Source organism: Sminthopsis crassicaudata, chromosome 1 (genome assembly GCF_048593235.1).
Source record: "Sminthopsis crassicaudata isolate SCR6 chromosome 1, ASM4859323v1, whole genome shotgun sequence".
Classification (NCBI taxonomy): domain Eukaryota; kingdom Metazoa; phylum Chordata; class Mammalia; order Dasyuromorphia; family Dasyuridae; genus Sminthopsis; species Sminthopsis crassicaudata.
In genome coordinates this window covers 268,687,643-268,715,492 of record NC_133617.1, presented here as the reverse complement: position 1 = coordinate 268,715,492, position 27,850 = coordinate 268,687,643, and the positions used below count along the sequence as shown (strand labels likewise).

The 27,850-nt window shown below is 33.7% G+C and overlaps 1 protein-coding gene across 2 annotated transcripts in view; it reads left to right on the top strand.

The window, feature by feature from the left end:
• Window positions 1-27,850, top strand: part of ASPH (aspartate beta-hydroxylase) — a 196,123-nt gene that overhangs the window by 144,515 nt on the left and 23,758 nt on the right. For both annotated transcript variants that reach the window (XM_074278755.1, XM_074278754.1), the window contains 3 exons: window positions 1,517-1,606; window positions 15,624-15,761; window positions 24,140-24,275. In XM_074278755.1, the coding sequence (XP_074134856.1) occupies window positions 1,517-1,606; window positions 15,624-15,761; window positions 24,140-24,275 (364 nt within the window). The remainder of the gene's footprint in view (window positions 1-1,516; window positions 1,607-15,623; window positions 15,762-24,139; window positions 24,276-27,850) is intronic.

Here is a 27,850-nt window from a genome sequence, read left to right as displayed (position 1 = left end):
CAACTAAGTGTCTGAAGTGGAATGCAAACCCATGTTTTACTCTTTTTAAAGTCAGCTCTCTTTCTGCTACTCAATAGGCTGTCTCTCATTTTGTAAAACAAAGCTCTGCATACATAGAAGTGGTTTTTTTATTATTATATTTTGACAAATACAATAGGGCTAATTATTAAAATGGTAGCAATAGGGATAGAGACTGGGAATTCATCGTTTTAAGGAATTTCTAGATAAATAAACTCCTTCTACAAATGCTGAGCGATACTTTCTCTGCTGTTAGTCTGGAGAGTTGCCTAGAGCATTAAGTGATTTACCCAATTTAAATGACTTGACCTGGGAATATACATAAGAGGTGGGACTTGAACCCCTGTCTTCCTGGCTTGGAGAACAAATAATAGCTCCACTACGCATGCGTGATACTCTTTCCCTAGGAAAAGATAATATAATTTTAAAAGGAATTATCTCCTAAAATATGAAAAATTTAGAGTGCAATTCCTTAAAACTAAGATCCTTTTCCACTTTCCACTACGTCCTTATTCTTTCTGCTTGGTTCTCATTTTCAGTCAATAAAACATGAAGTCCTTGAAAGGAAGAGTTGTAGTATTTTTTTTTCAACTCTAGCATTTAACCATAGAGATTTTCACTTAAGAATTTAATCAGTGATTGAATTGAAGGAGGAAAAATTAAGCAAAATGGTGAACAGAAAAGACCATTAAATAAAGTCAGAAGAACTGGCTTTGATTCTTGTTTTTACAACTTAATATTGGTGTGACCTTGATCAAGTAAATTCATTTCACTGGGTCTTAATTTCTTTATCTAAAAAGGGAAAGTGTTAGAGTAGAACTCTAAGGGCTCTCCTGGTTTTAAATCTTTTGATTCTATTTTAAAATGGAAATTGGTTAGAGAGAAACTATCTTTTCAAAGATTCAAATTTATTTCCATTTTGTTGCATTTTGTTGTAAGTGGTTTTATCAAAAGCTCAGCATGAATTTATTTCCAATGAAAAGAAATTTATCTTTTGGTTGTCTCCATGTCACTTCACACATTCTAAGGATAATTAAGTATTTTGGTTCAAGTATAATAGTTAAAGACTGGCTGATAGGGTAGGATTCAGGGGAGGAAAATGGGATTTGGCAGAAATACGACCAGAGAGGTTCTTTCCTACAGGAAAGAGCCTTAAATCTCTCTGGAAGGACTACAGGTTTAACTACATAATCGCTCCCACAGAGAAGTATCTTCTTTATTTTATGACCAGTCCTGGCCCTTGATAGTGATTGCCTTATTGTTAAGATCTGGACTGTGATGTCTATTATGTCCTAAGTTGTAAATTCTGATTCGTAAACTAACTGCAAAGTTGAAATGGAATCTTTTTATCTAGCTCTTAAATGCATGGGTGTAATTAACTTTTTCTTTTTTTAGTTTGCTGTTCCTTTCTTAGTTGTAGCTCAGTGGATAAAAGTAAATGTATTTATTGAAATCTCAATTCACTATCACTAAGATTTTTTTTTTTCTTTTTCATCAGGAAGGACTGGAATCTGGTGACCCTGGAACTGATGATGGTCGTTTTTATTTCCACTTGGGTGATGCTTTGCAGAGAATTGGGAACAAAGAGGTAGTAATCTCATGAATACATAGTTTTTTCTTACAGAAGAAGGGGTGGGGAAAAAATGAAGTTTTAGAAAAAGAAAAACTAAAATATATGTATGTATGTTTATATGCACACACACACACACATACACACACAAACACACACACACACACACACACACACACACACATACACACACACACTACTCAAATATCACTCAGGCAACTAGGTGGTAAAATGAGTAGAGCACTGGGCCAGGACTAGGACCCAAGAAAACCTGAGTTCAAATACTACCTGAGATACTTCCTAGCTCTGTGACTCTAGGCAAGTCACTTACTTTTTCTCTGCTTCCATTCCCTCATTTGTAAATATGAAGATAATTATAGCATCTACTTTCTCAGAGTTGTATCATATAAGATAATACTTATTTGTATTTACACTTTACATTTACATAAATGCTAAATTATTATCAAGTTCATTAATATTTATTAGTTATATTATAATACATCCTTTAAGCTAGGAATCATTTTTAATGTAATCCGTGGTATAAATTTTGAGAGTCCACTTTTCTCTAAGAATTTGTATTCTCCTGTGTTGCCAGTGTGTTGCGAGGAAACTAAATAATCCCATGGTCTTTCTCAAAGTTCCATGGGAATGCAGATATGGAAGGAAAACTTTGTTTTGAAGTGAAAAGTGTGTGACAATTAGTAAAAAGAGGCAAAGTAATATTAATAGAGGCTACCATTTGTATTGCCCTTATGTGTGACAAAGCACTTTGTATATATTATCTCATGATAAAGAAGCATCTGACAATTAACAAAAGAGATAAAGTTGTAAAAACTTTAAAGAAAACATCTTAACAGGTGTCCTAGATTGTTTCGAAAATTTGCTATAAAAACTTTATCATGAAATTAAAAATCTGTAGCTGTCTTTTAGGAAGTAACTTTATTTTAAATAATCTTTTTACACTCATCATTGCAATTAATGGCATAATTGTGCTCTGAAATTTCTTGGGGCAAGTGCTAGGTGAATGCTTATAGTGTTAATTTCTGAAAACTATTGCCAAAGAAATATTTGGGGGAAAACACTTTGATGAATGATTCCTTTATATCGCAAATTGCATTCCTAATTGTGATAAGATATTCTAAAAGTTGGAAAGGCAATGAGGAATACTGGAGATGAGACTAGTCTTGCACTTAGAGATACTAGGATTCAAAACTTACTAGCTGTGTGACCAGGCATATAATGTATGGGACTACCTGGACTTGGATCTCTTCTTGAAAGTCTGTATTAAGTATCAAAGGAGAGAGCTGCATCATTGTTTATAACAATTAAATTCTGTGTCTATAGCACAGACACGGCTAAATGTAACGTAGCTTTGATTTTCTAAAATTAAGCAAAAGAATGGATACAATTGTGGATAATTGTGCTTTCAAAAAAATCAAGAGGGTTTGTGACAGGGAATTCCCTATCAGCAAAAAATTTGGAGAAATAGAGGTTTAGATAATTGACACTATTTTCTATACATGCTTCCACTTTTCTGTATCTGTTCCTGCATAACCTGCCATTCTGACAGCTGAAATACTATGTGGTGTTAGGAGTGAATTGAAAGAAGAAAATTGAAATTGCTGACTAATAAGCATTTTGGCTTCTTCACCCCTTTTGAGATGGAAATGACCCTTGGTTCCTTTGAATGACAGACAGAAGCAAAATTTTGCTGACAGTATCTGTCTTGCATTGAATAAATGTCCATGCCTGATTGATATAAATGCATTTGTCACACAAGACATATTTAATTTGTCTTTGAACATTACAGAAACCACGACCAATGACAGATACAAGAAATTTCTGCTCTCACAGCTTAGTTAAAAGAACTTTTCATTATTTCAGTCTCACATGCATGCATACACACACACAACACACACACACACCCTTTCACAAAAGTATTATTTAGAATTTAGGATTTGGGTCTTTGAGATTAATCTATAAACTCAATTAACGTCAACATGGAAAGTAGAGAAGGAGTTATTCATTGCAAAGAGATCATGGGAACCAATATACTAGTACAAAAATAAGCCCTTTTCTTGCTTTTTCTCTGAGAATTTCACTCCTACCACTGCAAATCTCTATAAATGACTTCCAATTTCATTCAAAAACCGTTTTCTTAAGCATTATGTCCTAGGCACTGGAAATACAAAAATAAAAATTCAAGTCAACATACATTTATTAAATGCATGGTAAATATAGTAAATATAGAGACAAAAAAAATATGGACTCTGTCTTCATGGAGCTCATTCTATTAGAGAGAAAACATGCAAAGAACTATGATAGAGTGAATTGAAGGCAGTCATCGGTATGAAGAGAAATTGGGAAAGGACTCTTGCCAAAGAGGTAGCTTTTGAGTTGGGCTGAGACTTGAAGAAGATAATCAAACCTAAGAAAGGGGACATTCCAGGGAAGGGAGTGGAGAGAGAAGGGGAGAGGGACACGGAAAAGCCTAGAGTAAGGGAATGAAGTATCATATTCAAGGAATAGCAAGAGGACCAGTGTTGTTAGATCATAGAGCTGGCAGAGGGTGTTTATGGATTTATAAGAAAACTGGAAAAGTAAGAAAGGGCCAAGTTATGAAAAACTTTAAAAGCCAAACAAAATTTTGTACTTGATCCTGGAGATTATGAGGGCACAATCCATACCCTCAAGAAGTTTGTAGTCTCCAAGATTTTTATCATCAGCTTGGATCTCTATTCCAAACTCTTGACATCTGTCACCAATTCCTTATAACAGGATTAAAATCCCACCTGTTCTACAAACTATCTCTGTGACCTTAGAAAAAATCATTGAACTTCTGGGCCAATTTCTTTCAATTGAAGGACCTTGGCTAGATGGTTTCAAATGGTGATCCTATTGCCTTTTCCTTAATGTCAGACTAGCACCTCAAATTAAAATTGAGTTTGAGTTTATCTTTTTTGACAAATTCTGTTGTTTTTTTTCCCCCCGAACTTCAGAGTATTTGGCAGTGTCACTGCCTTTCACTCGGCATTCTTTGATATTATACAGAAATCATCTCTTCCCCTCTCCTCCTCTCCTACATGGTACTCATATTTATGCAGAACTTCTGTGTGCAGAGAATTGTGCTAAACCCTGGAGGTTATATAGACTCTGAAGAAGAACAAGACTCAGCTCTTATGGGGTTGATAATCTGCCAATCCCAGCACTCTAGTACAAGTTCTCATTCCTAGCTGATAGAATTATTATAAAAGCCTTCTTAGCAGAGGCTTCTCATAGCTAATCTCTCCCCATTCTCTCTTTCCAATCTATCTTTCACACAAATGCCTGGTTAATTTTCCTTTATGCATTAATCCGCCCATGCCACTCCTGAGTTCAAAATCCTGAACTGATTCCCTGTTGCCTACCAAATAAAGTTTAGATTCTTTAGTCTGGTATTCTAAGGCTTTCACAATCTAACAGTACCCTGTGTCCACAACTTTATCTCATATTGCTATCCTTCATTCCAGTTAGACTAGATCAAGAGTTCTTAACCTATTTTCCAGAAAACTTTAAATTTTTTTTTGATAATTATTTCAACATATTTGATTTCTCTCATGAATCTATGTGCTTTATTTTGTGAATTCAGAAACATTATTCTGAGAAGAGATCCTTAGGCTTCACCAGACTGCTAAAAGGGTCTGTGACACACAAAAAGTTTAACAACCAAACCCCTCAATATCACCTGTATTTACCTGTTTCTGGGCCCTTGCATATTCACTACATTGATAATACTCTTAATAATAGCATTGTTATAGCACTTTAAGATTTGCAAAGCTCTTTAGCTTTCTCACTGTATCCTTACAACCACTTTGTGAATAAGATGTTTCTTATTATCCCCATTTTACAGTTGAGGAAACTGAGACTGAGTTTAATTGACTTTTCCATGACCACACAGCTGGGTTGTTGAAGGTTCTATGAGCAGAATATAAACTCTCTCAGGTCCCACAAGTTGGGCGTAGGATAGACTCCATTTTTTGTGGACAATATATTTAAATTTGGAGAAATTGATCACAGCCAAGGAAAATTTGTATCCATAGAAGTTCTATGAAACTATTAATTTATGTAAAGTTTTCATTCATTGTTTTGGAGGGAGTATCCCTACTAATAAAATCACAAATATTTGAGGTATTGATCAAGCACCTTTGTTCATATTATTTCAAAGCAATGTCCTTCATCCCTCTATCAATTCCTCCTATCTATTGAAATCCTTTTTTTCATTTAAATCCCAACTCATATGCTACCTCTTCTATGAAGCCTTTCTCTATCATCTTAGTTAATAATAATCTTTTTTGCTCTGATCTTATGTGGCATTTTTATGCCCCACTCATATGCCATTGTGCACTTTGTTTTATATTCATATGCATTGTCTTATTTTATAACATAATTATGTTTCCATATGGCATACCTCCTTATTAGAACATAAGCTTGAAGAGGGTAAACAGACTGTGTATTATTCATCTTTGCATATGCCATCATACCTCCCTATATATGCTAAGTATAGAATAAAATCTGCTATAATATGTTCCAAAAGATTAAAATCTAATGCACTAAGACAAGGACACCTTCTATTAAGCTTAATGGAAGACACCACAAACCATTAAATATTTTTTATATGTTCACTAATTCATGAATGTGTAATATAAATTAACTGTAATGATTGACATTGCATTGATAGAAAATCACATGTCATGTTACCTGAAATGTAGACTGTGGCATTTACTAAATAGTCGATCTGTGCCAAATATTTTTCTAAATATCAAAGTGAAATGGCTTTAAAGAAAAGATGTGTCTCTTACTCTCTGGAAGCTTACCACTAAAAATTTAAGAAAGTCTACCTGGTAATTTTGTATAGAATGGAATGGAGAGAGAAGAAACAAGCAATCTATGGGTTGTTTCAGTTTTCTAGAAGTTTGATATTAAACAACTAGCCCAGAATTTTAGCTTTAGAAATAGAAAAGAATGTACAGAGTTTTCACATTTAGCAAAACTTCTATTCATAACAAAGTGATTTTTGCATGCTAAGACCCACAAACTCTGCTTTCATTGATGATCCAATATCATTCATAGTAACAAAGGCTAAGTGTAGGGTGGGGAGTGAGCGAAGTAGGGTATTGGGAAACTTTTTGTTTCTCAAAGTTACTTCTTAGCTATATATTTTATTTTTTGAGAGGTATTGTGTCAGTAAGAGGAATCTAAAAGAGAAAGATAACACTGTTATATAGCACTTTAGAACTTGCAAAGCTCTTTACCTCTCTCATCATATCTTTATAACCACTTTGTAAGTGAGGTGTTTCTTATTATCCCCATTTTACAGATGAGAAAACAGACTGAGTTTAAGTGACTTGCCCAGGACCACATAGTCAGCCTCTGAAGTAAGATTTGAACTTGTGTCTTCTTGATTCTGAGTTCATCATTTTTAACTACTGTGGCACCTAATTGCTCTGGGATAAAAAGTAATTAAAAAGGAAGTGAGTATAGAGAAAAGAAGGGAAAAAAAGGACAAAAAAGAATGTGAAAGGAAGATGGCAAGAAGTCATACAGATAATGTGAGAAGAGAAAGATAGAAAACCCCAATGGGAAGAAAAGCTGAGGAAAGAACATGGAGTGAAAGAAGCTTTGTTTCCTGTCAGGTCATCTGGGCATGGCTTTAGTGAAGAAGGAACACTATTCTGACAAATAGTGACAAAGGCAGTCAAATCAAAGTAAAAAAATAAAAAGCATTCTCAATTTAAGATATTTTGTAATGAACTGTTGACTTCTAGGAAGTAATAATGAAAGAGCAACATTTTCCTCTTAGAGTAAAATTGGTATGTGATTTCTAAGCTCAAGAGGCAGAACTTGCTGCTTGCAGACAGCTGCTACTCCAGAGCTCATCTGCCATTTATGTTTAGTATACAAAGGATGGAGGTCCTAACCCTCTTAACAGCCACTTTTATGGATACCAGCAAAAAAACATCAACCAGTGTCATTTAATGAATCAATTAATTAACTAAATTGAATGTGACATTGTGAATGGAGCCTTCGTATTTTCCTGGTAAACACAACTTTTGGAGTGAACATGAACCTGGATCCTGTGATTCAATACAGTCAGTGAGTGATGTAGCCCAAATTCTCCCACTTCAATCGTTATCTCACATAGGAAGTAGACCTTGGCTTTTCCCTAGTGTGAACGATTCTGCCAAGATCCATGGAAGTCTGTGCAATTATTCACATTAGTGACAAAGCATTCATAAATGTTTCATGCAAAAAAGTACTTTGAATTAGCACATAAAGATAGAATTCAACAAGCATTCATTAATTACCATTTGCAATGTGCTATGAAAGAAAATGGGAATATTGAAATAGAAATAAAATAGTCCATGTCATGAAATAGCTTATGTTGGATGAAATGGAAAGAAGGAAAGAGTACAAGATAGACACAGATAAATCAAATGAAGTCCTTATGTTAGGGAAAAGAGCATCAACAACTGAGGTAAAAAAAGAGGCTCTAGAATGACTTTGGGCAGCTAGATGGTAAGGTAGATAGCCTGAAGTCAGAAACACTCATCATTCTGAGTTCAAATTTTACCTTAGACACTAACTATATGATCCTGGGCAAGTCACTTAACTCTGCCTCAGTTTCCTCATATGCAAAATGAGTTAGAGAAAGAAATGGCAAACCTCTCTAGTATCTTTGCCAAGAAAACTTCAAATGGGACATGATGTCAGACTTGGTTGAGAGGATTGAACAACAATAAAATGACTGCATGTAAAAGAAGTTCGAAATTTCAAGATGCCGAGGTGAAGAAGGAGTACATTTCAGGGATGGGAAATATCCTGTATAAAAGCATGGAAGCCAGCGGTTCAATGTCAACTCCACAGGCATTGTAGTATTGTAGTGTATAGAACTAGGAGTTAGAAAGATTTTAATTCAAATTATACTTCACATATTTCCTACCCATGTTGCCTAGGTAAATATCTCTTAAAGCACCTCTTCACAAGATTGTTATGAGGAACAAATGAGTTTGTGTACATGTGTAAATATGTGTGTAAGTAATCACTTTTTTTTTTTTTTTAATTTTATTTTATTTTTTTTTATTTTTTATTTTATTTTATAATTATAACATTTTTTGACAGTACATATGCATGGGTAATTTTTTACAACATTATCCCTTGCACTTACTTCTATTCAGATTTTTTCCCTTCCTCCCCCAACCCCCTCCCCCAGATGGCAAGCAGTCTTATATATGTTAAATATATTACAGTATAATTTAGATACAATATATGTGTGTAGAAACCGAATTTTTTGTTGCACAGGAAGAATTGGATTCAGAAGGTAAAAATAACAGTTTACATTCATTTCCCAGTGTTCCTTTTCTGGATGTAGCTGGTTCTGTCCATCATTAATCAATTGGAATTGGATTAGTTCTTCTCTATGTTGAAGAAATCCACTTCCATCAGCATACATCCTCGTACAGTATCATTGTTGAAGTGTATAATGATCTTCTGGTTCTGCTCGTTTCACTCAGCATCAGTTGATGTAAGTCTCTCCAAGCCTCTCTGTATTTCTCCTGTTGGTCATTTCTTATAGAACAATAATATTCCATAACATTCATATACCATAGTTTACCCAACCATTCTCCAATTGATGGACATCCATTCATCTTCCAGCTTCTAGCCACTATGAAAAGGGCTGCCACAAACATTTTGGCACATACAGGACCCTTTCCCTTCTCTAGTAGTTCCTTGGGGTATAAGCCCAGTAGTAGTATGGCTGGGTCAAAGGGTATGCACATTTTGATAACTTTTTGGGCATAATTCCAGATTGCTCTGGAATTATGCCCAAATAGTTATCAAACTGTGCATACCCTTTGACCCAGCAGCGCTACTACTGGGATTATATCCCAAAGAAATACTAAAGAGCGGAAAGAGACATATATGTGCCAAAATGTTTGTGGCAGCTCTTTTTGTTGTAGCTAGAAACTGGAGGATGAATGGATGTCCATCAGTTGGAGAATGGTTGGGTAAATTGTGGTATATGAAGGTTATGGAATATTATTGCTCGGTAAGAAATGACCAGCAGGAGGAATATAGAGAGGCCTGGAGAGACTTAAATCAACTGATGCTGAGTGAAATGAGCAGAACCAGAAGATCACTGTACACTTCAACAACAATGCTGTATGAGGATGTATTCTGATGGAAGTGGAAATCTTCAACATAAAGAAGATCCAACTCACTTCCAGTTGATCAATGATGGACAGAGGTAGCTGCACCCAGAGAAGAAACACTGGGAGGGGAATGAAAATTGTTAGCACTAATATCTGTCTGCCCAGGTTGCATGTACCTTCGGAATCTAATGTTTATTGTGCAACAAGAAAGTGATATTCGCACACATGTATTGTACCTAGACTATATTGTAACACATGTAAAATGTATGGGATTGCCTGTCGTCGGGGGGAGGGAATAGAGGGAGGGGGGGGTAAATTGGAAAAATGAATACAAGGGATAATATTATAAAATATATATATATATATATATAAAATAAAAAAAAAAAAAATAAAAAAAAAAAAATAAAAAAAAAAATAATTCCAGATTGCTCTCCAGAATGGTTGGATTCTTTCACAACTCCACCAACAATGCATCAGTGTCCCAGTTTTCCCACAGCCCCTCCAACATTCATCATTATTTGTTCCTGTCATCTTAGCCAATCTGACAGGTGTGTAATGATACCTCAGAGTTGTCTTAATTTGCATTTCTCTGATTAATAGTGATTTGGAACACTCTTTCATATGAGTGGAAATAGTTTTAATTTCATCATCTGAAAATTGTCTGTTCATATCCTTTGACCATTTATCAATTGGAGAATGGCTTGATTTCTTATAAATTAAAGTCAATTCTCTGTATATTTTGGAGATGAGGCCTTTATCAGAACCTTTAACTGTAAAAATGTTTTCCCAATTTGTTACTTCCCTTCTAATCTTTGTAAGTAATCACTTTACAGATTTTAAAACACTATGTAAATGCTAACTATAATTATTTTTATTAGTATTATTTTTATTTCCAGAAAACAGCTAGTTGGCCAGTTTGGTTATATCTGAGAAGAAATGAGTCAAAAAGATGAGTCAACTGAGCCAAATTATAATAATAAAAATGTGATAGCTGTAATAATAATAATGATAACAACAATGTTATAATAAGATTCTATATGTTGTTTACTATGTGCTGGATAGTATGCTAAGTATTTTATAATTATCTCATTTTATCCTTACAACAACTCTTGGAGGCAGTACTATTAATTTCCCTTTTACAAATGAGAAAAATGAAATAAATAGAAGTTGTGACTTGCCTACATTGTACTATCTAGCTATGAAGGGTTTTAAGTGCTAAACTGGGAAGTTAGTACTTTATTCTAGATATGGTACAGAGACTAAAAATTCTTACATAGTTTCAGATTTTGTTTTAGGAATATTAATTTGCCAACTATGTAGATGATGGATGAGAGATGGGACAGACTGACTTTAAGGAGATTATGCTGCTTGAATTAAGAGAATGAAACAGATTTGAAAGTTGTTGATATAGAAACAAGATTTGGCAACTGAGTGAATAGGAGTGGATGTGAATTAAGTTGGGAATATAGCTCAGTATCGCCATCTTTCCAGATGGAGAGCTTGAAAAAAAAGAAAAACTGGGAGGATGGCTTGATTAGAAACAGTATTTTAGATATGCTGAATTTTAGAATTGGCAGCTGCAGATTCAGGACTGGATGTCAGGAGAAAGATTAGGGCTGGATATATACATCTAGGAGTCATCTATATAGAGATAATAATTGGACCCAAAGAAGTGTGTCTCTGTGTGTGTGTGTGTGTGTGTGTGTGTGTGTGTGTGTGTGTGTGTGTGTGTGTGTGTGCTTGATCACACAGAGATAGAGAGAAGGAAGATATGAGACTGAGAGAAACACGTCAGGTATTTTTAGAAGTTATTATGTTTATCTCTAATATTAATTTGTCTTCACCTTATCTCTTAAAAGTTGAGTACAGGGTGGGGGAGAGTCATTTAGGGCTACTGATTTAAAATCCTATTTTTCTACAAGACAACCTTTCCCCTACTTTTTATGATAAATGTTATTTTATAATCGTTATTGACATTATTTAGTCTTGTTACTCATTTTATTATAACACTAGAAATATGGGAAGCAAGTCTCAAATGTTAGATGAATGCAGTTAGGTAGAAAACATTGTTAAATTTTTTTAATTAAATTTCAAATATGAAGGGCTAAATTAAAGTAAAATGTTATTAAAACTCTCCCTAATAATTATCTTTGTATATTGAAGGATGCTTTAAACCTAAATATGTGGGCAAGGACAATGTACAAGAGTTACTAAAATAAATTTTTCTAATTTCAAATAATTTGTTATTTTATTTCCTGATACGTATATGTATATGCATATGAATACAAACCATGATATTCCCTTGAAGGTGAAATCCACTTAAAATACAAAATAATTAACAGTTTAGATTTTTATTATTATTATTCTAAGTACATTCTATAATTATTTTTCTCTAACTGCTCCATGCAATCAAACGAAGTTTAGAAATATGATTTTAAAAGTATCAAAATATAAAGGTCAACATCAATAGTAATTCATATATTCAGGTGAAAACCAATTTATTACAAATATTTTAAGAATGATATAATTAGTTTATAATAATTGGAAAGAGTAGAATTAACTGAGTAAATAGACATACTTTCTGAGGTGGCCAAAGCTATGAAAGGTGCACTACACAGGAAACATATGGAAAGGGCTTCTTCCAGAGCATATGGAGACAACACCATTCAAAAGGGAACATATGGAGAAGCATACTTTCAGACAGCTGTTTTTGAGAAGACTAGTTGTCTCCAAAGCACATTGTATCATGTTACAATTATCTTGAAGTCACAAAATGGTTCTCCTTATGTCAGAAAAAGGGGAAGGGAAGAGAAGGGAATAAGCATTTATATAGTGTCTACTATGTGTCAGGTACTTCCTTTCTTATCCTAAGTTCATTAATGTTGCCAGGACAGAAACATTTCAATTGCAAGTTCTCTTCAGCTATTGATACAGTATTATGTTCATTCAGTTACTTTATTTTAACATTTTTCAAAGTATCCCTATTCCCACTGACTTGTTTATCCTCACTTCCATCATCTCTTCTCCTTTGATATTTCCCCTTCCTCTCCTCCCTATCAGTCCTATTCACTAGTTTTTAAAATTCCATTTTTAGCCTTTTTCCAAAAAAAGGATTTCTTTTACTTTCTTCATCATTCATTTTTTTTCCTTTCTGTTTCCTTTAGACTTCAATTTTCAAGATTTATGACTCCTATAACTTAGGGGTCTCTCTCTTTGTATTTTTCATGCAATTTAAGGATATTCATTCTAGAATAACTTGGTCTTGATTTTGGATTTAGGTTTTCCTTCCGGTCACTTTTTGCCACTTCCTTATAGGACGTGCCCCATCTACTTCCTTTTCCATTGTGCCTCACTTCTTGATTAGTGGTAGTGATTGCTGGTGATAGAGGACATTGCCTTGTGGTTGGGCCTTCTCCAAGTGAGATCATCCTTGATTATCATTGATTTATACTCTCTCTTGTTGATCTTTTTCTTCCCCTTATATTTTGCCTGAAAATTTCCTCCCTGGGGCAATGTTCTCTCATTTCTCCAGGTTCCATGTGTACCCAGAAGGTTCATTTTCTACCTCCTAGAACAAATAGAATTTTTAAGCATGGAATCTCTTCTTTACCTCTCCTAACTGACCATCTCTCTTTACCCATAAGAATATTCATCAATGGAACCTTCTTTCACTTCCAAAGTGGGGCCTGTTTCCTCACTAATTCTTCAGTCTCTCTCCCTTTATCCCTCGATCCACTCTGCTGTAGGCTCTGATCTTTCTAAGACCTCAGAGGTCACCTTCCCCTCATTGGTAGATTTTTTTCTTGGCATCTCTCTCTCTCCTCTCTCTCTCTCTCTCTCTCTCTCTCTCTCTCTCTCTCTCTCTCTCTCTCTCTCTCTCTCTCTCTCTCTCTCTCTCTCTCTCTCTCTCTCTCTTCCTTCTCTCTCTCCTTCTCTCTCTCCTACTCTCCTTTTTCCATATCAGGTTCTGTATGTAATGCCTGATGTCTGCCTCTTCACTGTTGTAATCTTTACCAATTTTCTGCTTTCATCCCATCTCCTTTTGTACTTTTAAAAAAGAAGTCGCTTTCTGAAATCTCTGATGTGGCTGTGTTGCTATCACTCTTCTTGCCTGCTACATTTATTTAACTCCTGCATTTCTGTTTGGGATGTTCAAGAGAAAAATAATCTTTTCAGTTCTGATTTGTTGTCTAATAATGTTTCAAACTCTTTTTTATTTTATAACATCCATCTCATGTCTGATATTCTTAGGGTCAGATTTCATCCTGGACTATAGTCTGAGCTCCATTGCTTTTTGGAATTCATTTTTCACTCTTCTTTTTTCTAGTGGGTAAAAATAGTTTTACTTTATTATAATGTCTTTTCTTTTATATTTGAAAGTCTTTCTCCTAGTGGCTGACAGAATTTGTTTCTGAATTGATTTGTTAATTTAACCACCAGATGTTTTGGAGTTTGCAGTCAGGTATTTTTCTTGAAGCAGTCTGTGAATTCTTTCAGTTATAATTTTATTTTCTATGTTTAGAAGTTCTGAGCATTTTCATCTATTATTTCCTCAATTCTGGCATAAAGATTTTGTTTTTGTTTTTAAATCTTTCATGTTCTTCTGGGAAACCTATAATCCCTAGATTTTACTGTTTTTCTACTTCTTCTAGGTTGTCCTTCATTTATGAGTATTTGTACTCCCAATCTATTGATTTCTCTTTTGTTTCTTTGGTGAGACTTGCTTGAATATCCTAGTTTTTCAATTCTGTTCATTAGTTTTGATGTGCAGGACATTAATTCTGTTCATATAATTCCCAATTTTCTTTTAAACCACTCAGGAGCAGTGTGCTATCATCCCATGCTCTAATTCCATAGGCCCCTCTGTCTTGTCAAGTCATTTTTTCATTTTTGTAGTATTTATTCATGGATTCCCAAGCTAATTTACTAGGTCTGGAGGCCATATTTCTTTCTATCATTACTGTTGAGTTTCCCATTTATGTTCAAAGTCTTTGAAGTTTTTTTCTTTCTTTCTTCAGAAAACTAAAGAAGTTTTTTTTCTTTTCTAAAAAAAAATGAAATCTTTGGGACTGCCAGGCTTTTGAGCTACTTATTTTCCTTATTATTCACCCCCCCCTCCAAGACCATTTTGAATACAGTTTTTTAGAAGGCTGGATCTCAAAGTATCTTAGCTTTCTCCCATATTGGGCAAATCACAGTCCCCCAACCTGATTTTTGAGTGGTTGAAACTGGATCCACCTGGATTCTGTGCTTTTCTACAGTCCCTCAAATGCAGGGTGTCTTGTTCTGGTGCCTTGTCCCACTCCCTTTGTTTCTCAGTTCTCTAACCCAGCCCTGGCAATTCAGAGCTTTGCAGCCTTAGTGATTTCAGACTGTGGCTCCCTAAGAAGACTTTTGTTCCTGAAAGGTTGTGGCCAGTCTAGCTGTCAAGACCCAAGCAAAGATCCTCACCCTCAGGCCAAAGGTCTGCACAGCAACAGAAAGTGGAGACCAGGGTATAGAGTAGGTTTTGATGTAAGACTATGTCCTGTCCTTGGGTCTGCTAGTCCAGCTTTGCTTTGGTAGTATGGCAGTTGGGGGAAGAGGACTGAGTAATCTGAGGATAAATGTCTGTCTAATTTCTAAGACTTTTTTTTAACCTTTTGGATTCTGGGTATCCTAGATTATGGAAGCAGCTGAATTTGCTTTCTATTTGGTATAAAGTTTCGGTTTTGGAGAGGTTTGAGAGGTTGTGGGGAACAGAGAAAATGTCTAATCTGCTATTTTGCTGTTCACTTTTAATTTTTAATAGCATTTAATCATAGTTTGAAAACATATCTAAGATTTTTATTTTTCTAATTTTTCAGGCATATAAATGGTATGAACTTGGACACAAGAGAGGTCATTTTGCATCTGTTTGGCAGCGTTCACTTTACAATGTAAATGGACTTAAAGCTCAGCCTTGGTGGACTGCAAAAGAAACTGGTTATACTGAGTTAGTGAAGGTGAGTACCAGTGAGCATTTAACCCAAGATTATCTGTGATCTCAAGAAAGGAATGCCACCAGCCAGCTATATAACCTAAGGCTGGAAGCAGCAATGCAATTAGGACAAATAGCAAAAGATAGAGAATTCACCTGTTTAAAGACACCTTCATTGTGAAACATACCACCCTGTCACTTTCTCCCTCTTAAAAAAAATACATATGCACATGTGGACATATAGCATTCCCGAAACATCCATATTTGCCATTAATTGGGGAGAGCATATATCAGACAGACCATGCCCTTGACATTGTGTATAGATCAGGAAGGCAAGCACTTTCATTGGAGCATCTCTAGTGAGACCTATTTTCCTGAATTAAGTGCCTACTTGTCATACTGTGTGCCAGGTGTTGCAGACAATAAATGAAATAATCTCTACTTTAAAGGAACTTGCATGCTAATGGGGGAAACAAGTACATCTATGGGTATATTCAAAATAAATGTAAAGAGAAGGTAAATATCATATAGTTAAATTCGAGGTAATTTGAGAAGGAAGGCATTAACAGTTGACAGAGATTGAGAAAAGTTTCAAGTGGTAAGTGGTGCTTTAGCTGAGTCCATAAGACTCAGAAGAAGAAAGGGATTCCTTGAAGAACAAGTGTGGTCTGTGCTTATTGGCTGAGTACCTATTAGTGCTTTGTCCTTGGAGGTTGATTGCTTTATTCTAAGTTGTTATTTTTTTTTCTTTTGTCACTTTTATCTGCAGCTTGCAACTTTCACAGAGTTTACATATAGAATAATAACACATATATACATGTATAGAGACTCTTTACTGTCTGTATGCAAGCCAAAAATTCCTCCTTGATGCATTATTATACAAATAAGATTTTAATTTGCTATTATTGATAATCATTAAATAAAATACTTTCTACCTAGGTATTTACCGTTTTCTATCAGATTAAAATTAAAGTCCACAGCTTCTATATCATTCAGACTACTTTATTTCCTTGGGGAAGTTAGATATGCAATGACTCCAAAATCAGTAAGACCTTACTTCAGACATTTACCAGTTATGTAACCTTAGGCAAGTCATTTAAGCCTAATTTCCTCCAAAAGAAAAGACTACTTTTTCCTTTCATAGGTCCCCAGCTTCAACTTCATTTCTGGTTACTTTTTCATAGGACTTTGAGGGAGTAAATATATCTTTATAGACAGCATATCCAGATGTTTTTATCCAAATATCAGGCTAGGCAAGCTATGACCCATTGTGGTAGTTTTTATGCTTTAATATTAAGGAGGGAAAGTGGTAGGTAGCTAGATGGTTCAATGGATAAAGTACCAGGCCCAATGTAAGGAATCCTCATTTTCCTAAGTTCACATCTGACCTCAAATACTTACTAGCTATGTGACCCTTGGCAAGTTAGTTTGCCTCAGTTTCTTTATCTGTAAAATGATCTGAAGAAGACAATGGTAAATCCCTCCAGTATCTTTGCCAAGAAATCCTAAAAGGGGTCATAAAGAGTTGGATATGAATGAAAAATGACTAAACAGCAAAGGGAAGTTAGCTAGAAAAATAGCCAAAGTAATTTCTCATTCTTAACAAGAATTGACACGTTATTCTTTTTTCTATTCTCTCAATATTTGAGATTCTTTTATGAATAGTTTAAACTTAGAAAAAAATAGCAAGTCACTAATGTTAATCACTTAAAACTGACATTTCCTGTTAAACTTGCTTAATTTTGGGAGCTTTACTGATTAGTGCAAAGAAATACTCCTCAGCCTTGCCAATCAAGTGTCCATTTCCAAATCCCATTTCCCCAGGGCTTCCCAAAATGATACTCAAACTCAGCTTATATGAGCTCCTGCTTGGTTCAGATCCTGTATTACAAAGGGCAAAACAAGAAAGGAGCATAAATTAATAAAAGTTACCATACCAGTACCAAATTCCCTAACATTAAGTCTATTTTTAAAATTCAGTGCTATATAATTTGTTAAATTGACTTATGACTTTTAAAACTATACACATACATATGTATGTATATATGTATGCAAACATATATTTATGCATGTAGGTATTACATATAGTTATACATATAACTACTTAAATACACCACATGGACTTTTTAAATCTACCATTGACCCAGAACCACCATAATAAGAGACAGTTTGCTGTCAGAAGCAGCCCTGGTGTTCATTAGCCATTTATTTGACAGCCAATGTTGCATTAGGATGCCCAACCAAGGCAAACCATTTATAGCAATTATCTGGATGTTGGCACTTGAGTGACTGCTAATCAGTCTCAGTGATATGTTTTCTGAGGAGGCAAAAAGAGAACTATGTTCTTGAGAGCATGGGAATAAGTTAAATGTGTAGTTCAGGATAAAGAACATTAACTCTGGCATCAGAGGATCCTCCAAGTTCAAGTTCTGTCTCTAATGTTTACTACCTTTATGGTCTTGGACAAGCCATCTAACCTCCTTGGGATCCAGTTCTCTCATCTGTTCAATAACAGTTTGTACTAAAGACCCCTTTAGGGTCTGGACAAGCTATGAACCCAACTTTAATGACCTTTTCCGTTACTAAATAATCATAATTTCTGCTCATTTTTGGTAGCTCTTTGCATTGGGTTAACCAAAAAGTGTAACTTGACACAATAATTAGGAAGAAAATTCCAAAAGAATTTTCTTTCCTAGTTTCATTCTCATTAAAACTATATGGGATGCATCCAAGTCCCCAAGTGCCTTAGGGATATTTAGCATAGAAATTGAAACTAAAATGGATTTAGTTTTTGCAGTGAAAGAATCTCTCTTCCAGCCAGAGAAAAGCCCCCACTCCTTAAGAGTTGTTTTTCCCTATTTAAAAAGATTGCTCATTCATCCACACAGTACTGCTGCTAATTTTGATGTGAAATGCACACTTCAGAAACCATTAAAGTAACACCAAAACTACTGCATTAGCCAGTAGAAACAGAAAGTTGGCTAAAAATTCTCCTTTTGAATTTGCTTATCCTGACTCTTTATAATCATCATGTAAAAAATGATGGTGAGAAAAAAGCTCTTGAAGCTTTATTTGGATGTCTCAAGGCATGTGCTCTGATGCAAGCAAACAGCATCACAGATAATTTTGTTCTTTTCTCATATTGAAATTTTATTGTTTTTGGAATGGATCCCAGGATTACTTTGCCAACTGTTACACAGTGAGTAGAAATGATTGATTAAAATAGCACTTGCAGTGTCATTTTTCTTCCAGAACATGGCTTTTATTAATTGAGAAATTAATTGCATAGGAGTACTTTCACCTGAAAAAAAGAAGCCACTGCTAACCCATCACATTCAGCAGTGCATTAGTAGTTTTGAACTTAGTTCCCAAGCAGCCAATTATCTGAGTTATATTTTTTGTTCTTAAAATAAAATGGATTACAAAAACAAAAACTGATAAATTTTATGGTAGAATTTAATTATAATATAAGATGAGATTAGCAGCTTAATGTAAAATAAATGTCCACAGAATCAAGAATAGATTAAGTAGAGTGCCTTATGATTCATATAATCTTTAAATCCAGCTTTTCTAAGTCACATTTTGAACTCCTGATACATTGGAGAAAGGATCCTTAATAAGGAGGAAAACAAAAGAATGTTTACCAGAAAGTAAATAAAGTCAGTAAGTGTTCTCATGATGAACTAGTTCATTATGCTTATTTTTGATATACAAAATTTGTACGAATACAAACAATGAATGCTTATGTGGAATCACAGTGCTACATGGAATACCTGGATATCAAGTTCCCTATCTCTAAACATAGTTACAAAACTCTTAAAACATCCTGTAGAAAAAAGTATGCTTTAATTTAATGAGTTCTGTAAATGGCAACTAATAGCTTCAGCTTTGAAAACGACCTCCCACCAGTACTATAATTCCCTGTTCTTGTTCTTGCCAATGTGCCCATTAGAAATTTTTATGTATTATCAACAAACTTCCTTTTATTTTAGATTTTTTCTATTATTTAGAATTTAATGAAATCTGACTTTTCCCTAAGATGTTGATACCACCTTCTTTGCTACTATCTGTAATGTTTACTTTGCATTTCATTGGACCAAGAAGAAAAACTGGAACATTCCTTATTTTCTGCTGATAGTTCAAGACTTTTTATTAAAGTCATCAATATTCTCTCATTTCCCTAGACTCAAAATTGTAAAGTTATCCTTCATTCTTTCTTCTCTTGTCCCCAATCCTCAGCAAAATATGGTATCATTGATGGTTTTGCTACATGCAACTATTTCTCACACATAAATCAAGATTGAAATTCTGTTTTAATAACAGCTACAGCAGAAAACTCCATTTCACACAAATAGGATGTTGTAAATAGTAGTATAATATATATCATTTTGTTTAATAAGCCAGAGAACTCTTTATTTAACCACAGGAAAAATATAAAAAGACTTTCCAGATTCAAATGTGTATTTCAGTAATACTGTAATAAGAAGAATCTATTAGAAGGAGTAAAAACAAATGAATTGTTTTTCCCTGTTAAATGAGTTTCTTTATCATCTATTCATATTTAGAAATATCTACATCTTTAAAACAAAATGAGAATTGTTTCTCTAGATTGGTCAAGGGATTAATAAGCAGGCATTTGTTTTCTTTTGTTTCATTTGCAGAATAGGCATTTTTAAAAATCATGAAACATAAAAATATTTTTTAAAAATTTACTGCCCATGTATCTTTTTCATAAATTCATTCATTTACTATCTCGCTGAATCAGAGTTTGAACTTGAGGACCTTGCCTTGATTTATTTAGAGAACTTAGCTTTTCAAAAATATTCACCAAATCAGCAAATTTCTGAAAGAATTTTTTGTTGAGTGAATTTGCTTCTTCTTTATTTTTATTAAAATGTCCATTTTTTTCTGTTAAAGCTCAATTACCCTCTTAAGTATTTTAAGACAAAATACCAGCATGTTTCAAAATATATATTGTGCCCCAAACATAATCTTGTTGAAAAATCCCTAAGTTTTCTAAGAGCTTGAAAAATTGTACATAACTCTTTGATCATATTTTTTGATACAAATGATTGTGAAGCATTCATTGTGTCCAAATTAGACAACAAATCACATTTTGAAATAGTGTTTATATACCTGTGTTTTACAAAGTGTTCTATTCCTAGCCAGAAGTCCCATAACCTTTGTTGTTTAAGTGTGTAAGGACCAAGGTTATAGAGAACAGGGGGAAGGATGGAAATAAAATACAACAAATGAATGTACAGTCCTGAATGAGAATGATGAGACCCGCTGATTTCTCATTTTAAATTTTCTATCGTACAAGTTTTAGATGAAATGAATAGCAAGTATGTAGATAAGACCAATTTCTTTTCTTTATAAAACACAATTAGTCCATAGGATTCACTTGTTAATTTGTAGTAGCTAACTACCTACCACTAGGTATTTCTACATTTGAAAGGAATATCTCAAATTCTATTAGTCACATTTGTTAACATCTTCATTAAATTCTTATCCCTGCTCAAAAATCTTTATCCTCAAAAATTTACAGGCCCCTAGCAGGATATAACATCTGCTGAGATAAGTATATAAATAGTTGGGAAGGAAAGATACCAAGAACTAACAACTAATATGCACAAACTAAACAAAATCTTTACAAGTAGAGGTTGCATCATTTTTTAAATTTTTGCATCCCCAGTCCCTTATATGCTAGGTACTTAATCAAATTTGTTGACATGTAATAGGTGCTTAATACAATTTGTCATTTTATTGTTGATTAAGCCAACAGGATTGGGAAAAGCTTCCCGTGGAAGAGGACAAATGAGCTAAGCTTTAAAATAAGCTAGGAATGGGGCAGCTAGGTGGTGCAGGAGGACCTGAGTTCTAATCTGGCCTCAGACACTTAACACTTCTTAGCTGTGTTACCCTGGGCAAGTCATTTAACCAATTGCCTCAGCAAAAAAAGAAAGAAAAGTTAGGAATTCTAAGAGACAGAAATAGTATATTTTATACATTATAGGAGCAGTCAATTTTATACATAATGAATAGTCTATAAAAGTTTAGAGGAAGGAGGAAGTGCCAAGATCAGAGAAGAGCAAATTGACCAGTTCAGTTGGAATGTAGAATGTGTACAGGGAAGCAATAATTTAGAAAAGGCAAATTTGAGCCAGATTTTTATTCTAAAAGCACTAGAGAGTCATTTCCACAATCATAGGTTGATCATCCTCCCTTTCATAGCTACCAGCTAGAAAAAGATATGTTTGTTATCTCCATTTTCTCAGCTTTTAATTCTAAATCCTTTATGTCCATCTTCTAACCTCTTCACTAAACTGAAATTGCTCTCTCAATGGGAAAAATAATATAATTGCCAAATTGTGTGGCTTTGCCTAAGCCTTTCTTTCTTGACCTCACTGCAGCATTTAATACTGTTTGCTACCACAATTTTTCTGTTTTCCTTATCACTGTCGCCTGTTGTTCTTCTACATTTTTGACTTTTTTTTTTTTTTTAGTTTCTTTTTGCTAGGTCAAATCGACTAATTCATTTGTGGATATATATGTGTGTGTGTGTATATACATATATGTATATATATACATATATATATATATAGAGAGAGAGAGAGAGACGTGTGTATGTATTATATGTTATATATACACACATATGCATGTGTGTTATATCATATATATATATATATACATACACTTATATGTGTGTATATTGCAGGGTGGTAACAAAACTTTTATTTGTATTCTTTTCAGTTCTTTTTAGCTTTCTATACATTTTTTAAATGTTTGGTTAGTGCTCTTTTTTTTCAATTTATCATTTCCCACTAATCTGTCCCTTCCAATCTCTCTCTCTTAGAGTTGAAGACTTAGCTTATAACAGATATATATAGTTGAGAAAAAACAAGTGAAAAGCTATGTCTAAGAATACAAGTCTCATTCTTTATCTTGAATCTAGTACCTTTTGCTAGGAGGTGGGAGCTGTGTTTCATTCTCAATCTATACTATCTTTTGGTGATCTCATCAGATCCTGTGGGTTAAATTATTATTTCTATGCAGGTGGCTTCTAGTTCAGCATATCCATTCCCCTTCTCCTTTATTCCAGTTTCATATCACCAATTACTTATTAGATACCTGAGGTAGAGCACATGGCACAATGAAATGAATATTTATTCTGGAGTGAGAGGACGTGAATTTAAATCTCATCTTTGGCAATCACTGCCTATATAACTTTATACAATCATACAATTTTCCCAACCCTTATTTCCTCACCTCTAAAATGAATGGATTATATTAGATAGCTTTTGAGAATCCTTCTAACTTGAAATATATAAACCATGATATTCAACTCTATTCTGTTAGGTAGTTTGAATTCACATGTGAAAAATAGCTCATTACCATTATCCCCAAAGTTCCCTCCTCTTTATAACTTCCGTAATTTTGTTGATAATGTTACTATACTTTGAATCACCCAGATTCACAACCTCACAGTTAATTCTTGACTCTTCATGTAACCTTACCTTTCAGTTTGTGTTAGATGCAAAATAGTGTGCATTTTGTTTGTACAGTGTACCTTTCATGTATCCCTTTCTTTGGAATTACTCCCATAGCCACTCACCCATAATAGCCTCATTTTCTTGCCTGATATATTTCCTCATTACCATCAATCTACCACTCTGAATGTATAAATAATCTTTTCTATTGAGATGGAACTATTGTGATTTTCCCATCACCTCTAGAAGTTACCAGTAGAGATTATAGAAGGAGTAACCTTACTGATGCTGACATGATGTATTGTATATAGTTACATAAATATAAATTCTCACATATACATATATATTTGGTTCAAGGTCAAAATAGAAGTTGATTCATTGCTATCAAAATCCATAGCTGATGCTTTGTATGTAATTTTACAATTTTAATATTTATCATCAAGTTTTATGGCAATTTTTTAGTATATTCTGATGAACAGTGAAATTAGGAGCAATTCATAGTCTAAGTTTTTAATGGCAAGGTTCTTAGCCTAAGTAGTCTTGGTATGATAGGAGAAAGATAGGCAAGTCCCTTAGCTAATAATCTTGATACCAATAATACCAATTGCTCGTACTGTTTTTAAAAGTCAATTAATTTCTATCAAGAAAAAAAACAAAACAGATTTAGTAAAAATTCTGAAAAGGATAGAGATAAAAAATTTTTTATATACCAGAGGAACTGATTATGAGAAAAATGATGATTTTTGTTTTTATGCCTGTATGAGTATCAGAGGAAATGAAAACCACTGAAACCAGATAACTGTAAATTTCATTCAGCATTTCATTGTTGTTAGTTTTTAAAAGTTTAGTATAATTATTAAAGTGCTCAGGTGGACACATTTTTTAGTAACAATAACTATGGCTTTTCTTTTAGACCTTAGAAAAAAACTGGAAATTAATTCGTGATGAAGGTCTTGCTGTGCTAGATAAAACGGAAGGTCTCTTCCTGCCTGAAGATGAGAATCTGAGAGAAAAGGGTGACTGGAGCCAGTTCACTCTATGGCAACAAGGTAAGCGTGCTGATAGTTATTTTTTGGTTTGGTTTGGTTTGGTTTGGTTTGGTTTTTTGCCTCTCTACCTCCATCAATATAACATAAAATAGCATAAAACTTTGGTAAACATTTCCTCTGTCTAGACACAAGAGGGATACATTGCAGATTTCTGTTGTAAACCCTCCTGCTGTTTGTGACCCTGTGCTTCAGATCATTTTATGCTCAGTAGAAAGACTCCAAGCTCAGGTGCATTTCCAGCATTTATATTACCTTATATTTTATTATTTATTTATTTAGTTTATTATTATTTAATATAATTATTATTATAATTATTTATAACAACAATAATAAATAACATGTGTACATATATGCTATTTATTGTTTAAATATACACACACATGTATATATTCATATATATCCCTATGCATGTGTCACTTTAAGGTTTACAAAATATTTTTACAAACATTATGTCATTTATCTTCCCAACAATCCTAGTAAGCAGGCAGTATTATAATCCTCATTTTACCAAGGAGGAAACTAAGGCAGATAGAATTTAAGTTACTTGCCCAATAGAAATTGTAGAGGGGAAGATATTGACTTAATATAGGGAAACATTTCCTTTCCATGCATAAGAATGAAATATTTTACTTTGAGAAGTCACAAGCTCCTAAAACCTGCTCTTCCAGTAGAAAATAGATGTTGTAGAGGGTGTTTCTGCTCCATTTGGACTAAATGACTTCCATGTTTTCCTTTGAACTCAGATTATAAGATTCTGAGTCAGCTGTAGAATCATAGATCCAAGCCACATGACTAACCTGCAAGAAGAAGCAAGAACCATAAAAAATATACATAAACTTTACTATGCTGTTTTTTACCACTCTTTGACTCAGAAATCCTTTAATTTCCTTGGCTTGAAAACTATAATACATAATGGCATTCAAATTCTTTCATGATTTGTCCCTTTTCTAATCTTATCTGCTTACTCTTTCTATATGAAACACATACCATTTTATAATTTGCATCAAGGCAAGTAGACATAGTACTTTTTGTACACTTTGATACATCTGTGATTTTGTGATGTTAAAAGTCACTTCAGCAGGGCAAATTACAATCTTACATGTCTTTTCAGCCTCTTGTCCATAAATCGTAGCCCAGGGGTCTGCTAAACCTGCTGTTTTATACCTCATTTGACATTTATAATCAGAACATCACCAAACAATATTATCTTTGTTGTTACGTCTTTCAAAGAATTTCATATTCTCTTAAATTCTGCATCAACTTTCTTGGAATAGACTTTTTGTGGTGGCATTTTATAATTAAACATAAAATTTGGCACAATTCATACCTTCAACTTTGAATTAACAGAGAACATAGTGAGTTATTTCAAAATACTCCATTTAGGAACAAACTGGCCCCAGAAAATAGACAAAACCCTAGGGATAAAGGGGACTATAGTAAGAATAAAGACAAATCAACAAATTAAGAACAAAATTGTTGTTTACCTTTTGACACTAACTTAAAATGAGTTGGTTCTGTTGGGTGTTTTTAATGCTAATAATAATAATAACAATTCACATTTACATTAGGCTTTTAGGTTTACAAAGTACATTCCTTACAACTGCATTGTAAATAGTGTAGGTAGTAGTATGAAATTTTATAGTTGGGGAGCATCTAGATGGTACTAGCTCTGGACTCAGGAGGACCTGAATTCAAATCTAGCCTCAGACTCTTAACTAGCTCTGTGACTTTTGGCCATGTCATTTAACCCCAATTGTCTCACAAAACAATAACAGTAGCAAAAGAAATTTTACAGTTGGGGGAACTGGGAACATAGTGACATTCTAGGTGTTACACAGAATTAGAACCTGACTTGGTAAGTTTTCTAATTCTGGTCCCAGAACTCCTTCTGCTTTATCACATTGCCTTTCAGTTTCTTTTCATTAAATTTCATCCTTCTTTGCAGAGTCCACTATATTTCCTAAAATAATTCATTAAAATCTCAGGTAACTCTCAAAATAATTCCAAACAGGAAAGAAGGGAACAAATGTTTAATAATCACCTACTAGGTGTTAGACATGGTCTTATGCACTTTACAAATATCTTATTTAATTCTATCAAAATTCTTATCAAGATATTAATCTACCCATTTTGTAGTCAGAAAAACTGAGGCAGGTTAAGTGACTTTCTCAAGGTTACACATCTAGTGATTTAAGTGTCTGAGGCTAGATTTGAACTTAGGTTTTCCTGACTTTAGGGCCATTCCACCACTTTACTGCCTCTGAACTCTGTAAAATCTGCTAGTAGATGTGTTTAATAAGATACACCACTTTCCTGACTCTAAACACTGCAGAATCTGCTAGTAGATGTGTTTAATAAGATACACCACTTTACTGTCTTTAAACACTGCAGAATCTGCTAGTAGATGTGTTTAATAAGATACTATATATATATACATATATATATATATATATGCATCTATATGTATGTATATGTATATGTGCATATATATGTATGTGCTAGCTAAAAATGGAGAAATTCTTTTTGGAGCTATTAATTTTTTTACTGCAAGTTGATGAGCAAAATAATAGGAGATACATTAATGACTGTGAAACAATACAAAAGTGTCAGGATTGAATATGGTACATGATTTAGAAGAATTAAACTTGGATCACATAATACAAACACTGCCAAAAATTGAGGAGGCACAACATCTGTTACAAGCACATAAGGAAACATATGATAAAATACACAATGGTGTATCTATCAAATTGAAATTTCTAAAAGAAAATAAGGTATACTTTAGTATTGCACAAACATTTAGTTCTTTCCCAAGATGTCATCACAGCTTATTTTGCTGGGAATCAAAAGCTTACAGACATTCAGACAATTTCACATCAAATGGAAAACCCCTAGAGTGATTGCCTCATCCTGGCTTGAAGAACAGTATTCAGATCTGGAAAAAAAATAAAAAATAAAAAAAATAAAAGACCCATTGTCATCTCAGAACCCAATAAAAATGAAAAGTGGAGTGTATTGATTCTTGCACAAATAGCTTTAATTTTTGCTTTTTAATACTTTAACAATTGAACTGTTCAAATTAATGGGAAGGTGGGTAGCTCTAGTGTCAGCATAATTTCCATAATCCAAACATAGCTCTTTTTTTTTTTTTTTTTTTTTTGAAAAACTTCTTTTGTATTGTGAAAATTGTTGACTATTTCTGTAACTTGAAAACTTGAAAATATCTTTGCACTGGTCTTCAAAATGTGGTCTGTTATGACTTTTCCAAAGGGGGTTTACATGATTTGTATCACAATTTTTATCATGATTTTATATATTTTACATGGATTGAACATCTTTATGAGATTATTTTCCATGTATTGTTTTAAAGAAGAGATACTATAATTTTTAGAGTAAAATTATAGGGCATTTTTGCAGCATCTAAACAGAAGAAGTAGCTATAATTAATTAAGGGATTACAATAGAAATGCTCTCTGAGGTTGGAGCCATACCCATATGTTTGTTTTTAAAATTATGAATAAACAAAAATCATGCTTTCTTTTCCATGAAGCTTCCAAGAACACAGTTGTGTTATA